The following is a 15,922-nucleotide window of genomic DNA, read 5'->3' as shown; positions in this document are numbered from 1 at the left end:
TAATGATAGCAATTAAAGGACTGCATCAATCATTAATCATTAGTAATTAAAAAGACACGACATTTATATAGTTTGATAAATTATTGAAACGATTCTAGAGTTTGAACTTTTATTTAGCTAAATATATAAATACATAGTAGGGATGAAGAACCAATAAAGACCGGAAATAACTCGTTCCCAGTGACACGGTGCTTGTAGAAAATAAAATGTATAAAATCATTGAGATTTATGTCTTCCACAAGCTCATTTTCGTCTCTGCTGTATGAGGAAATATGTCAAGCACGAAATATATATGAACATGGTAATAAAAATAAAAAGAGGATGAATAAATTATAATACGATTTTTATTTCACTTTTATTACATTTTTATTTTTATTTTACTTTGCATATATATATTTATATATTTATGTATACATATATATTTGTAAATCCGCTCAATATTTACAGTCTTTCGGTTTTATTACGTCTACTTATAGGTATTATTAAACATAAATTTATTTTTATAATTCTATTTTATATATATTTATATATATATACAAAAATACAAAAAATTGGCACGTTAATTAACGGCAGCAGCGAACTTTTTTTTCTATCACATGGTATCTACAACTAATTTTTCTTACTTTTTATACATACTTATATAAATATTATTTCTCCCGAGGTTCATTAGTTTGTTGGCATTATTTTTAAAAATTATAATTTATCAGAGCTTCGATAAATTTGTCGGTATAAATTTTTAAAATTATAATTATTTATTTAAGCGGAACTAATTGTATTTTTATTTTTAATTAAATATTGTAGTCTATAATGAACACTGGATTGGCATTTAATTTTTTTTTTTTAATTATATAGGTATTTAAAATAAACGTTTCGATAAGTTGATATATATATTTATCTATTATATATTATTGTTTTGTTAAGTAATTAAATTAATAATTAAAACGTTCATTGGAGTCCTAACGCGCCAGAAAATAATTTGTCATTGTAATAAATTTTTCTTTCTATAAAAAGCGAAACGGGAAAAAAATATACATCCGCGTAAGTACTAATAAAAAATATATACACAAGTATAATAATTTTTCTTAAATATTTAAAAATTAAGAAAAATTATTACAGCAAGCACGTGGGGACACTTTCAACAACAGTCTTCTATACAACAATTATTAATAGCTATAAATAAATTTATATTTTCTAAACGTATCGAGTGAGTTGAGTGTGGAACTCTTGGAGGCAGACGATGAGCTGACTGACTGTGGGTCGTTCGTCCGGTGACATCGCCCAACAATACGCCATTACGGCGAATAATTCATCCGGACAATTTATCGGCTGCGCGAGTCTATAACCGTCTCGGAGGTATGCAGCCATATCGAATGGATCGACTTCTAGGTATGGCTGTTGTGCTCGTGTTGTTAATTCCCACAGCAATACGCCAAATGCCCACTAAAAAAATAAAAAAAAAAAATTAAAAAATGTATTTATTGCTTCTCAGTCAGTGGAAAATTTTTTTCTCAACTAATTATTGCTGGTATTTATAAAAAAAAATTTATCAATTATTTATGTCTCAGTCACTGAAAAAAATTTTCTCTCTTAATGACTGATGGCCATTAAAAAAATTTTTGAACCGCTAACTTATGTTTAAATCTCTGGAAATTTTTAGCAGTGATTATCAGATATTTTCGGCTGAGTTTTTTTCGGAAACAAAATTTTTAAATACAAAATACAGACCGCATACTGATGCACTACTGCACGGAAAGAATTTTCGTATGAATATTGCCATGTTATTTATTCTAAAAATTACTCTAAATCGAGGAATCTTGGGCCATTACGACTTTTTATTTTTAAAGTACGAAATTTTACTCTTTCAGTGAGTAAAAATCAATCAGATTAATGTTTACTCCCAATTACGAGTAAAAATTACACCTAGCGGCTGTCTAAATAAATTCTCTTTAACTCAATTTTTACTCGTAGGTTATGATAAAAAGTTGATGATTCAATTTATAAAATTTATATTGAATTACAATAAAAATTGCAATTAATAGGCTGAAATTTCTATAAAAAATCTAAAAACCATCTAATTGCCTTAGAATATGACTTAAAATAAATATTTGGAAAAAGAATAAAAACATAATTACTCGTATCATGTTGAAAAAGAAAAGATACAAATTTTGTTTTAGTTTTAAAATAAATATTAAGTTATAGAGAGATACAGAGATCGTCTTTTTCCAAGCCTACATTTGTGTGCGTAACATGTAAGTTGTTGCGAGCAAAATAAAAGACATTTAATCGAAGCCGATATTAACCGAAGATTAACGGAGACTACTGGAATAGTATTCTGCAGTTTAGAGTAAAAATTACTTCCATAGATGAGAAAATTTATTCGAGTTATAAGCAGTTCTTCATCATAAAATTAATGGGTTTAAACGAATGGTATGTTGGGGAGTAAAAATTAATCGCATGGAGTAAAAATTAATAGATTAAGATGAGATATTCATAATAATCGATTAAATATAGGACTTAAACAGGGTATGAAATCATATAATCATACCACTTTACCTGCTGTTCAAAAATTACTCAATAATAGAGTAAAACATAGTCTAGCAACGTTAATATTTAAACAAAAAACAAGGCCCTAAACTACAGCACTTCTCATAGAACTCATTCATTCTCATAAATTCTATGTGGGAATTTATGAGAATCTATTGGATTCTATGAGATTTTCTAAACAAGGTAGCGAAGTGCGTTTTAATTGTTTGATAATATTCGTTTGTTTAAGAGAAAAACTCGGCCAAAGTTTCTATTTACTGCACAAGTGCAACAAAAATATAATCGTTCGTGGACTTGAGTGTAATAGAGAGAAAAATGCGAACTCCTCTTAAAGTTATTTATCTTTGAAGTAAAAAAAAATTAAAAAATGTATTTATTGCTTGTCTCAGTCATTGGAAATTTTTTTTCTCAACTAATTATCGCTGGTATTTATAAAAAAAGAAAAAAAAATGGTTTACTTAATTATTTACGTCTTAATGTCACTTGAAATTAAAAAAAAATTCGTGTCTAAACGTCATTCAAAAGTTTTTTTCTGAACAATAAAAAAAAATTAATTTATAAATTATTTATGTCTCACTCTCTGAAAAAAATTTTCTCACTCAATGGCTGATGGCCTTAAAAAAAAATTTTCAACCGATAATTTATGTCTTAATATCACTTGAAATTTTTTTGAGTTATTTATCTTAGTAAAAAAAAATTAATCAATGCATCGTGATGCTTGTTAATAAATATGAAGTATTTTTTGTACTTACAACATCAGATGCAGTGGTAAATGATTTAGTAAGAAGACTTTCAATCGCCATCCACTTAATTGGCCTGTTCTCGTTATCACCGAGACAGTGATAGTCTTGTGGGAAAAGATCTCGCGCCAATGCGTTGTCTGTTATTTGAACTCTCAGGTCATCGTCTACCCTACAATGTAAATTAAAAAAATATATATTAATATATTACCCGAGGAAATAAATAAGATGTGAATTTAAGATAAAAAATAATAAAGTGAATGCAAGGGCGCCGTTGAAATCCGGACAATACGATTTAATCATTAAAGGATGACTGGTTGAGTTGTTGAATAAATAAACAACAGGTTGAGGAATTGAGGAATTGAGGAGAATTGGCGTGCAGGATGTTTTTGTCTGTACAGACCCTCTAATTACTGAGTTACGGAATCCCCGAGGCGTGTTCTGTACTATACTCTCATCTGCACTCTCAATGCAACGATGCCGTGTACAAGCTTCATTTAAACGTGAGGAATTGAATCGATAACAACGAGGCGAGGCAATGACTTTACTTTCCAAGACCAAAATTTTTTTTATTTTTTTTTATCTTTATTTTGTCGAGGAATTTTTTATTCGCCGGGATGGTTGTCTTGTTATTTTTTTTACTTCGATTGTACTTACACGCAGTTTCGCGCCGCGAGGTCTCGGTGCACTAGGCGCTTGCGGTGTAAATATTGGACACCTTTAGCAGCTTGTAGTGCCATTTCAACAACTTCCTGGGTCGTTAGCGCTCTTGGAGGACCCTCACTGCTTACTTTACATCTTCCCGTTGGTCCGAGAAATTTTTTCATATTTCTGTAACCCGTCCGTGGGTACAAGAGGAACGGAGCGCTTCTGTCCTCTATTGAAACACCGAGAACTGTTAGCAATGCTGGGTGACTCAATCCATATAAAGCTAAACCTTCTCGCAGTAACATTGCGACCTATAAATAAATAAATGAATAAATTATAAATTTATATATTTGGTTCTGATCAAAGTTTTAATTAAAAAATAGCAAATGAAAATTAAAAAATTTAAATCAGAGTACAGAAAAATAAAAAACAGTTTTTATCATGACTTGTATGTTAATTGATATTTTACGAAAAAAAATTACCATAGAAATATTTTTTAGCAGATACAGTTATAAATTACTTACTTGAGATTGCGAGGCATGTTCGGCTGCCGTCTTAACCAAAACGTCTCTTGGGGCAGTAGCTCCTTCTTCATGATAACTACCACGATAGACCCGCCCAAACGTGCCCTCCAATTCGATGCTCAGAAGACGTACTCTACATCTATAAATAAAATTTAAAAAAAATATTTCAAATTAGTTTCAATTTTCCCACTAAAATTTCACATCAATCTTAATTACTCCAGACATGAGAAACGTGGTACGATTCCAAGACATGAGGAACGTATGATTCCAAACTTTAAGTCTCCAGCAAAGTTATATGTCTATATATATATTAAATGTATAACGTACGTAAAAAGGGCGTGTTTAAGTTAATAATGTATCAACACATTTGTCTGGTGTAGGCAGTACCGTTCTCATTTCTCGTTGTACAATCGTCCTTACCGCTAATTTATACTACAGTATATATACTCAGCAAGTATATTTATACAGCATAAATATATAATAGCAAAGCTGTCAAAGCTAAATTAAAATGTGACACTCCTCCGTCTTTGCGCGTTTGCTGAATTTACATACCACTTATTCACTCATTCATTATTATAATAATTATTACTATATAATTTTATTAATAACATAAAATACAGAGACTTGAACACGTATGCCGATCGATTGCATGATAAAATCCAGTTCGAGTGGCATATGTAGCCAGTTAAGCCCAGTATATAAACTCCGTACGTGACTTCTCGACTATCACTTCACCCGTTTTCCGTATCAGTAAAAAATATTACCCAGAAAGTATCGTCCACTCGACCTACAATCTATTATTAACACAATACAAGATCAAAGATCATTTTATTTATTGTCTTTGTCACTTTTATTCTTTTATTTTTTTATTTTAATTACTTTTTAGCCTCTCCAGCCAAGTGCTTCTCGTTAACTTTATTTTCTTTATTCTTGTAAAATGGAACAGAGACGTCAAAGTGAATGGATGTGTGTCAAGTGGACGAATAATTATTGCAATTATTTTTTTTTAAATAAAAAAAATGTTTTTGTTGTTGTTGTTATTGATAGTTTTTACCTTTGAACAGTAATTTCCTGTATCCTTTCATGCAATTCACGACTAGGTCGGTCGTCAAGTCGACGGTAACTTGAGGCGGAAACACTTGACGGTGGCGGTGGGGTTTCCGGTGACAAAAATGTCTGAGCTGGTCCAATTCCTGTCCCTCTTTCTACGCTACAGGCTGAGCTTAGACCCCTGGATTCCCTGAGGAAATATTAATAATAAAATATTTTAAAAAAAAAGTAATTAGTTTTTTTGTTAAAGATGAAGATTAAAAGACTTTTTAGTTTCTCAAGTCAAACATTTAATTGTTTGTCTTGTTATGAATATCTCGAGACGGGCATTTCAATTAACCAGAGTAAATTTACTTACTGCAGTGGATCGCGGTGACGACGGGCCTTCTTATCACGAACATAATAAGCGCCGACGAGAACAAAAATAGCGGCGATAAAAGCACAAGCGCATCCAATGGCAGCGTAAAAAATTTGACCGCCGGAGGTTGAACCAGAAGCTGCCACGAGAACTTCCTCGGGTGCTGGGTACCCGCTTTTGTCTTTCAGGCAAATTTTCTTGCGGCGAACCTCCAGGGTGGTGGCGTTGCGACGGTTTTGGGCGACGCTGATACGTAGAGATAAATCCACTTCGGCGTCATATGGTCCGCAGTGTAGTGCCAGCGCCCATGTCTGCAATCCTCCCACGGGGATCTCACCCACTTGTGAAATATTTAAAGAACTACTCAAGGCTGAGGGATTACTGATGTCTACTGCCATCGTGTACGGCAGCTGCAAGTTTAAAAAAAAAGTATGTCAAAAAATTTATGGTAATTATAATTCCAGGATATGCTGATTTATTTTAATTTTTCGAGCGACTTATTAAATATTAATGTTATAAATTATAATTAATTGATAATAATTTATGTTAATGTTTATCTTATGAAAATTTATAAGAAAAAAATACGATTATAAAAATATATCATCGAAAATAATGTAATATTACACGCAGAGAATTTTTGAGTAAAAGTTACCCATAAAATTTGGTACTGTAAGAACATTTAGCCAGTAACTAAATTTTTACTATGTTGTTAGTAGAAATTGCACGTCATTTACATGCTACCGAGTAGTATCCCAGAGAGGAAAGTACCACGGGGCCAAGCTTGGCCCAGACTTGGCCCAACTTTGTAGAACCTTGGGCCAGGCTTGTAAGCCAGTCTTGGCCCAGCTTTGGTAGAAGCCTGGAATGATAATCTCGGGCCAAGCCTGGTTGCCAGACCTGGCCCATGCTTGGTTACCAGACCTGGCCCATGCTTGGTTGCCAGACCTGACCCAGGCTTCCAGGAAACGAATAAATTTAATTAAAAAAAATTTATTATTATTAACCTCGTAGAATTCATGATCAATATGATCATTAACGTTTTAATTATTTAAGGGAGGTAAATGATGTGAAAAAAACTCGGTGGAAATTCTGCTGGACTCTGAGCGCGAACTGCCGTCCTTCTGATTACTGGGTCCGAACGGTAGCTACTGGACGAACCTACTAACGTTGAACTGGTACATTTATATGATCTACTTGTATAAACCATGGGTATATCCAAACTTAGGTAATCCTACCTTGGCCCAAGCCCGGGTAATCATTGTAACGGCCAAGGCTAGGTTACTCAGTCTTGGCCCAAGTCTGGGTTGCCATTGGACGGCCAAGGCTAGGTTATCCAGTCTTGGCCCACGTCTGGGTTGCCATTGGACGGCCAAGGATAGGTTACCCAGTCTTGGCCCAATCCCGGGTAATCATTGTAACGGCCAAGGCTAGGTTACCCAGTCTTGGCCCAAGTCTGGCTTGCCATTGGACGGCCAAGGCTAGGTTACCCAGTCCTGGCCCAAGCCTGGGCCAATATAGGTGTGCCAAAGCTAGGTTCCCCAGTGCTGGGCCAAGTAGGGGCCTGTTGTTCAACTCTGGCAGCTCCTGTATGGGATATTTTACAATATGAATGGGAAAAATTTAGATATTTACCACATTTCCTCACAGTATTAAACTTTTTGGGTGATTTTTACTAAAAATTTTTCTACGTGTACAATAAGGATGTTTTCCCGGGTCAAAAATAAAACTTGATATAGACTTGGTTTACTGTCGAAATTTAGAGCGATTTTTCGCAACAAACTCGACTTTTGTTACGGAGGTATGACATACATTGAGTTTTTGCCATGGTTTAGACTTAACTTAGTCACGATTTAAGACGACAAAGTCGAAATTGACTTAGTTTAGACTTGAATTTTACGATGAAAAAGTCAAAATCAAGTCGACATTGACTTAATTTAGACTTATTCGGCTTAAATTATAAAGCGAAAAAGTCAAAAGTAAAGTGAATGACTGTCGTGCTCGAAGTAAAGATGAATAAGTTCAAACTAAAATGAAAAAAAATCCAAAAATAGACAAAAATTTAATTTAACTCGAAAAAGTCGAGATATCTAACAATCATCGGCAAATCGAATCAAGTTATATTTTTGACCCGGGTTGCTACTAATAAAATAAATATTTTCCTTATTTTATCTTGTCTCCCATTATGTACAAAGCGAAAAAAAAAAAAATAAAAATGTGAAGCACGAGATTTCTTGCAGATTACAAAGCCTGTGGTTAAGTAAAATATAAAAGATTCGCAGTCGATCAACACTGGTTGATACTTTGAAACTCGCAGTAATATAATCAGCCTCCAGCGCATTACTATCAACATTCCAGTCTCGTGATGGTTACTCTACTCTATACTGCTCTCCTTACAACTATCATCATCCTTACAATCTATATAATATAATACTTCGACACTCAATACAACTACAGATGTCTATGATTATAAATTTATATATATATATATAAGAAAAACTAAAAGCAATATTTTACATCTGATATTTCTTTGCTTAACTATTTAATCTGCTTCTACCTTAACTATTTTTTCTTCACTACGCGATGATCTAAGAAAACTGTAATTAATATAAATAAATATAATTTACTCCTCCATCTATTTATTTTTATTCAATCTATAAATTATTTTCAAACATTTTATCATTTAATAATTCAAAACTCTAGTATATATTTGTGAAATATAATATAATGAAACCGTTATAATATCAGTATTAAATTAAATTAAAACGAGTAAATTTAATAGTATTACATAAAAAGACTTTTTAATTAAAATGTTATATTCAATTGATATTTATTAAAATACTACTCGAAATTTAATGTGGCCTTCATTCACTTTAAATGTAATAAATTTTTTTTTTAATAAAATATGGAATTTTTAATTTTTTTCATTTGAGTCAATATTCATTTTATTGAATTTATTGATAAAAAAATAAAATCAGAATTATATTAATGTATTTTACATAAAATTAAAAAAAAATGTGTTATATTTTTACCCAAATCGTTACTTAAAATCTTTTAATTTAATGAGACGATTTGTCAGTATAAACCCGCAGAACAAAATAGTTTTTGCCGTCAAACGAATGTTTTTATTCGTATGTCAGTGAATTGACGTACAAAAGTGATCTCCATTGCTTGTACAAACAACATAAACGAAATCCCTTGGGAAGGACTAGGATGAGGATACAAAGACAAACAAGATTAAGGAGAAAGAATGAGAATAAGAATAAAAAGACACGGTCCAGTTTGATAGACAGGTCGATTCGTTTAAAGCGACTTGGGACTGACTGGGTTTTGTCGCGAGGTGACGGATGTCGCGGCACGGGCCGTCACTCTTTCTTCAGTCTGCAGTCTTCAGACAGCCTTCCGCATCCTTACCTTTCGTCTCTCCCTCTCTCTCTACTTTTTCTTTCTCAGTATGCACTCCTACTCCGTATCCCATACGAGTCAAGTTCGCGCCACGAGAAAATGCAAGGAGACACACATGAGACAAGAGACAAGAGACTCGTGAGTGCATCAACTAAAGACGAAAACAAGAACGAGTAGAAGTAGAAGCACAGGAGGGAAACAAGAAGAAGAAGAATAAGAAATAAGTAACTAAGTAAGAAGTGGTTCGGGCACTTTGTCGTACTCACAAACCCTCGCGTTTCTTCACGCGTTGATAGCCCGCGCCCTCCCAACACATCAGACAAGTCAATCCGACACACTCCACATGTCACATACTTACCATTCTCATGTGTGTTATGTTTAGTATACATGTATATATACTGGACACTCCACCTCACATTAAATTATATTAAATTACGCTACATTAGCCTCACCTTTACTGTCTCATTTACTTACATTATCTTCATTTACTTTATTTAGTTTTTTTTTCTTTATTTTAAATACACAATAATTACTAAGCTCTGACAAATAAATTAAAACTTTCTAACCCCGTCATTGGTATGTAAGACGTTAATTTTACAGCAACAATTTTTTTTTACTCTATGGCAAATGCAATAAAATTCAAAGCGGTCTTTTAAAATTACAATTAAGGATCATAACGATAAACTGTGAGTATGAAAAGAAAAATGTTGCTGCGAAATTACGTCCTATGAATAAAATGCACTGTAAAAAATATAAAATATTTATATGGTGATCGGTCCAGTGAATGAACTTCATTTAGACTTTAATCGCAATTCCATAAAAAAATACTTCATTGCTGTTTGATTGACAACTTTTATATCTTCTTCTAACTTTGTTGCACCCTTCTATACTAAAGTATTGAAAAATACAAGCGTTCTTTCACTGGTTAAGCGTTCATTTGCTGGCTCAGTCACCCTACATTCAGCGAAAATTTATAGCAATTTAAAATCCACTAGTATCTGTTGTATAAATGCATACTACTGACAAAAAAGCCGAGAGAAATAAATAAAATGTAAAGTGATGGCTATGATACAGTAGTAGAAATAGCGTAATATGATATGAATGGACATGCTTGACTAGTCAAGCTGGTTAATGCAATGCAAAAGCTAATATAACTATGACCGTAAATAACGAACAGAGAAATCGAATTGTAACAAGAGAACAGTGTTAAAGTATGAGTGACTATCTATCTATATATCTATATGCATATATATGTTTCACATATTTATGGATCGAATAACAACGAACGACCAGTCAACCGGAGCTTTTAATATCACTACTATGTACTACGTACGCTACATATTTTACATATATATTACTAGAGAATGTACAGGAGGTTTCATTTCGAAGCATCAAAAGCCGTCCAGGCAAGTGGAACGATCACTGTGAATTTAATTCACATGTCAGCCTACTATCCTCGATTATTTATGATTTGTTTATAACTTTTTTTTCGTCCAATGAAATATGTTTTAGTATTTTTATCTTACATCGAATTTTAATGAACTAACGGTTCAATTAAAAGCCAAAAATACATAAAAAGAAGAACACGCAAAAAAATGAATTATAAAAATTAGTAATTGATAACTAAAAATTTAGAATGTGGTCACAATTTAATATCATTTCAAACAGTAATTTCGTGGTTTTATTGAATATGTTATAATAATCTTAATTTAAATATTGAAATTTAAAGTTTACATGTAAATAAATCATGTTACAAGTAATAGAAATTACTGTTTGGTAGATAAATAAATGAAATTATAATAATTTAACGTTTCAGCTTCAACATTCGATGTTTGGAACATTTAAGTTTATAGTAAAAAAGTAAAAAAACATTCGGTATGATAAATAAAATTTTTAATGTCGAACAATTGATTTTATGTACAACGGTATATAATTATTACTTTCTTGAAATTGTCAAAAAGTATATCTTAAGCGCATCAGTTTTTGTAGTTTGAAACAATAATATTTTACTTGTGTTTGTAAGCTTTTAATGTATGTGAAAGAATCAACCTAAAGTATTACTGATGCGCGGCTATATCTATATGGCAAGATGACGTATTTTATCATTTTAAACAGTAAAATTTAAAAACTAAGAGTGACTATTTTTTTTTTTTCATATCAATATATTTTAGAGAATCATTCTTATACTTTTTCGCTTTCAATATTATATTATTCATGAATTACCTTCTTGGATGCGGGTTTATTGTTCAAACAATAAAAATCAATCGAAAATCCGAATAAAATTTATCATTTATTTTTTTGCGTGTGAGCTTTTTTCGTCTAAGAAAATGATTATCAATGAAATCTTGGAATTTTTCCATAAGAAAAAGATTTGATTTAAAATTTCCACTCTAAAAATGAATTAGTGAAATTCACTGCGAATCAGTGGATAGTCACTATTTCTACAGCTATAAGTATACCACTAATTCAAACAGTAGTATACTTGAAAATCCGAATAAAATTTATCATTTATTTTTTTGCGTGAAGGTTATTCTCGTTTGCGGAGTTAAATTACGTTCAAATTGTTTTTCCAAGATTTTCATTTAAAAGTTTATCGTTAAAGAAACTTGTTTAGTACTTAGATAAAGTAAAAATTAAAAAAAATAAATAAATAAATAAACTTACTGGTCTCCCAGCGAGATTTTCCCACGTAAAATGAAGCTTATGGACCTGGGCTGGTACAGGGACGACAAACTTTATGGCATACTCATTTATAACTCCCTCTCTTACGTAAAATAACTCTGCCTGTAGGCCTGTAACAGAATGAAAAAAAAAGTTTTTAAAACCTCAAATTTTATATCTACGATTTTTTATATTATGATTATTATTATTACTATAGTATATAATATATTTTATAATAAGATCTGCGGTAATTATTTTTGACATTTTATTTTACGACATACAAAATGTTGGCGATTATTTTATTGAATAACAGGCAATCAAGTTGCTTTTTTATCGTCCTCATGAAATTCTTTGTGTTAAAAACACTCGGACGTTGTGTCTAAAGACACACGACACTTTTTAAAATGTCGATGTATGTAAGCTGAGTATCATGTTCCGTATGGGGTCACGATAGTGTGTGAAAAAATAAAATAAAAGATAAAAACTCGGTGATATCTAAAAGGCTCGATTACTTGCTTCACATTCTGTCGAGTTGAGTGGTATATATACATATATATATATATATATATATATATATATATATATATATATATATATGTATATTGAATAGAGGCGATTGAGGTGCGAAAAAAGATAAATACAAGTGAGAATAGAAATAATAGTGGAAATACAACAAAATACACAATAGGAAGTAAAGGATTCGTGACTGGCGGGTGTATTGTTAGTAGATATCGCAGCTTCTGATTCTGATGAAGTAGAGCTGCGAGTAGGATAAAAATAAACAAAGCGAGAATGTGGGGTGTAGAGTGTAAGCTAAGTAAAGGATCTTGGATGGAGGCACTGTTTAGATCCGCGGATGGTCTTCTACCTCTTTAGGTTTATTTACCGAGCCCGAGTTCCAGTAGTGGCTGGGAGTTGAGTGTAAGATGTGTAGGAAGAACAGAGGAGTGTACATGGACAAGAGGATGAGAGCTTATAGCAGCTTATAGCTTACGATTCAGATCAGCTCACTTGGAAATTGTACTGGTAACTGGTAACTGGTTTCTCGTATCGTCCTATCGGATATCGCTCGTATCGCACATGCGGAGGCGAGCGTGACTCACTTTTCTCTCATTTTTTTCTTTCATTTTTATTTGTATTGTGCATGTGCACACTCTTATTTTACTAGATCCTGCTTCACTTGCTTCCATTGTCCTTACTTCGGTTCTCCGTTCCCGGTAGACCGAGTTAAGTCTCGGATCACGATTTAACAACCAAAACTCCCTTGGTTTTCTTATTTTTTTATCGAATTATTATTTTATTTTGTGTGTGGGAGTTTAATTCATTAAGGACACGTCAATTTCTTAAATTATTTTTTAAAAAATGATAGGAATGGAAATTTGATAAAAGAATTCAAGTGACGTACAATATTTTTTAAAAAAGTTGAATAGAAAATATTTCAATAGAATAAACGTAACGTATTTTATTTGTATTTTATTATTTACCATTTCATATTGTATGACAATAGTTTATTGTCTCTAAAAGTACTCGATATAAACTTTTTGAATTGAAAAGGCAGAAGCGCACTGGCGAGAGTGGAAGTATAGTACCTGCGGAAATTTAGCGGGAAACCGCGGATCTCCTGCTCTTGCGGTTGGACTGCGGCTGCTGCAGACTATACGCGGCGCAAAGTTGGATCGGTAGTATCGATAATAATGTGCAAACTCGCTGAGGATATTTTACCAGAGAGAAAGAGAAAAGGGAGAGAAGAGTAGAGCGGTCCATTGTCGGCAGCGCGGAGCTTTGTTCATTGTTCACGTGCGCGGGTGCACGTCGAGGCCTTTTCGCTTCTTCCATCTCACCTTCTCTTATTTACTAACCCACTCTCTCTTGCTCTTGCTCTCGCTTTCGCTCTTTTAGGTCTCAAAGTTAAATTAAGTTTGTGCTGCAGATCGCTCTCGAGTTTACTCTTACCTCAATTCACCTACACCTTCATACATTTATTATATAAAACTTCTGTGTGTGAATATGTCATCTTTATATAGATTTTTATTATAGACGAGTAGAGGGAAAGCGGTACAGTAAGAAAAAAAATGTATGAAGAGTATGTATGAAAGGAAGTACATATTATATTCGTGGTATGAAAAGCGATACGGTCGGTTGGATCAAAAGCGAATAAAACGGCTTCGCTTTTTTATTTTTATTTTGTAAAAAAAAAAAAAAAAATTTTTTTGTACATGAGAAAATTATTTTTATACCCAATTTATTTATATCTGTATATATAATAATAATTTTGATATGAACGTTAGGTAATAATATTTATTTTATTTCTTTTATTATTTTAGTAGTTTTATTTTTCGAGGGAGAGTAATGTCCCACGACGATTGATGTACACGGGAAATAAACATCTTTGAATTTAGTTGGTGGCATAGAATTGATGCTGGACCACGTGTTTGACAGGTGTGTTGTTCGACACGAAGACCCATGAGACTTTAGAAGGTAAAATACAGCTGAACACGATCTTACGTCTTGGGTCTTTAGTTGGACTTTGGGTCTTGAGTCTTGGGGATACACAACGTGTGCACCTAAACTTGGATGTGTATTATTTTCCTTTTTTATCGTTTTATTTTCTTTACCCGTATGTATTCTCTCAGGAGTCTCGGGGTCTTTCGGGAGCCAATGCTTCGCTGATCCTGGATGCAGGTATAGGTAAAAAAAAAAAAAGAAATAAAAGTAAAGGAATAAAAGGAATCCACGATTGGCTACTACCCACCAACACGACCACCATTCTCAGCACGGTCTCGTGACCAGCAACAGTGCACCGATGTCGTTAAATATTTCTTTTACTGCTCGGTTATAAAATCAATAGTTTATGATTTTTTTATTATTTTTAAAATATTGCCTTCTTTATTTCCCTCCCATAAAAAAAACTGTCTGTCAAAAAATAAATTTATAATTCGTTTGATAAATTTAAAAAAAACTATTTGCTAATTAAAATTTTGCACCGCAAAAAAAACTTTTTCCTCAAAGATAAAATCAAAGTATTGACGATAATAAATATGAACCCACAAGTATGCCCAAACGTTTAAGCCAGGCTCTCATCGCATCTCGTGATTCTTTATACCGATAGGATCTTATGTGGTACAGCCTATCAATAAGTCTCTTTCTGGCGTACGGCAAAAGTTGGTCAACTTGTGGAGTGTACAGAGCCGAGTGTTGGCTGTGGGCTCTTCGGAAGCCGTAGATCCTGGGAGGGCAAAAGGGACACAGAAAAAACCAACAAGTCTGAAAAGTAAACAAGTTAAGCAGGTAAAGGTACCCAGAGTCCAAGACCAAGACCAAGACCAAGATCAAGACAAAGACTAAGACAAAGAGATGAGTAAAAAAAAAAAATTGTTGTATGAGTAAGGAAAGGTTGGGCCAAGGGGCAGAATAAATGCCCAGTGGTCTCCCGCACGTGTAACACGAAAGTCCCCTTGCACTCGTTGGTACCTTTGGTTGTTTCTATCCGGCTACAGGCTGCAGGCTACAGCGCAGCCGGACTATCGGCCTCGGGGATCCGATAGTCCGGATAGGAAGGTTAACGAGCCACGAGAAGATTTTTAAATCACCTGAAACAATACCCCGAGACTGAGACTGAGACTGGGACTGGTGTACTGTAAGATCTCTTACATTGCCTACACTTTATGCTGTTAACTCAATACAAGGGTTCACTGCTATGCTGTGTCTCTTTGTAACCTTTATACCCTTTCCTTTATTTAACTTTTTTCATGCTATGTATTTTATTTTTATTTATAGTTTGTATCGTGGGCTTCGAAGCTCTTTGCTCATCAGATATCCAGCTCACACGACCTATTGACTTATTCGTTTATGTACAAACAATCTTTTATTTATCCTCACAACTTGACATTTTGCATTTATTCATTTTTTCTTTGGTATAAAAATTTATAATTGTGTGCTAAATAATTTTATTTTCGTGGGGGAGTATAAATACATGTACGGATACCTCACCTGTG

The 15,922-nt window shown here is 33.0% G+C and overlaps 1 protein-coding gene across 1 annotated transcript in view; it reads right to left on the bottom strand.

Annotated features, from left to right (window-relative positions):
* Positions 1-323: 323 nt before the first annotated feature.
* Positions 324-15,922, bottom strand: part of LOC130668134 (tyrosine-protein kinase Dnt) — a 32,890-nt gene continuing 17,291 nt past the window's right edge. The window contains exons 3-9 of the mRNA XM_057470247.1: positions 11,931-12,058; positions 5,865-6,274; positions 5,511-5,696; positions 4,457-4,595; positions 3,942-4,243; positions 3,297-3,456; positions 324-1,440 (exon numbers count right to left, since the gene is read on the bottom strand). Of these exons, the coding sequence (XP_057326230.1) occupies positions 1,192-1,440; positions 3,297-3,456; positions 3,942-4,243; positions 4,457-4,595; positions 5,511-5,696; positions 5,865-6,274; positions 11,931-12,058 (1,574 nt within the window). The 3' untranslated portion in view covers positions 324-1,191. The remainder of the gene's footprint in view (positions 1,441-3,296; positions 3,457-3,941; positions 4,244-4,456; positions 4,596-5,510; positions 5,697-5,864; positions 6,275-11,930; positions 12,059-15,922) is intronic.

This window comes from Microplitis mediator, chromosome 5 (genome assembly GCF_029852145.1).
Source record: "Microplitis mediator isolate UGA2020A chromosome 5, iyMicMedi2.1, whole genome shotgun sequence".
NCBI lineage: Eukaryota > Metazoa > Arthropoda > Insecta > Hymenoptera > Braconidae > Microplitis > Microplitis mediator.
Note: the sequence above shows the minus strand (reverse complement) of the source record. Positions and strands in the feature narration are given on the sequence as shown.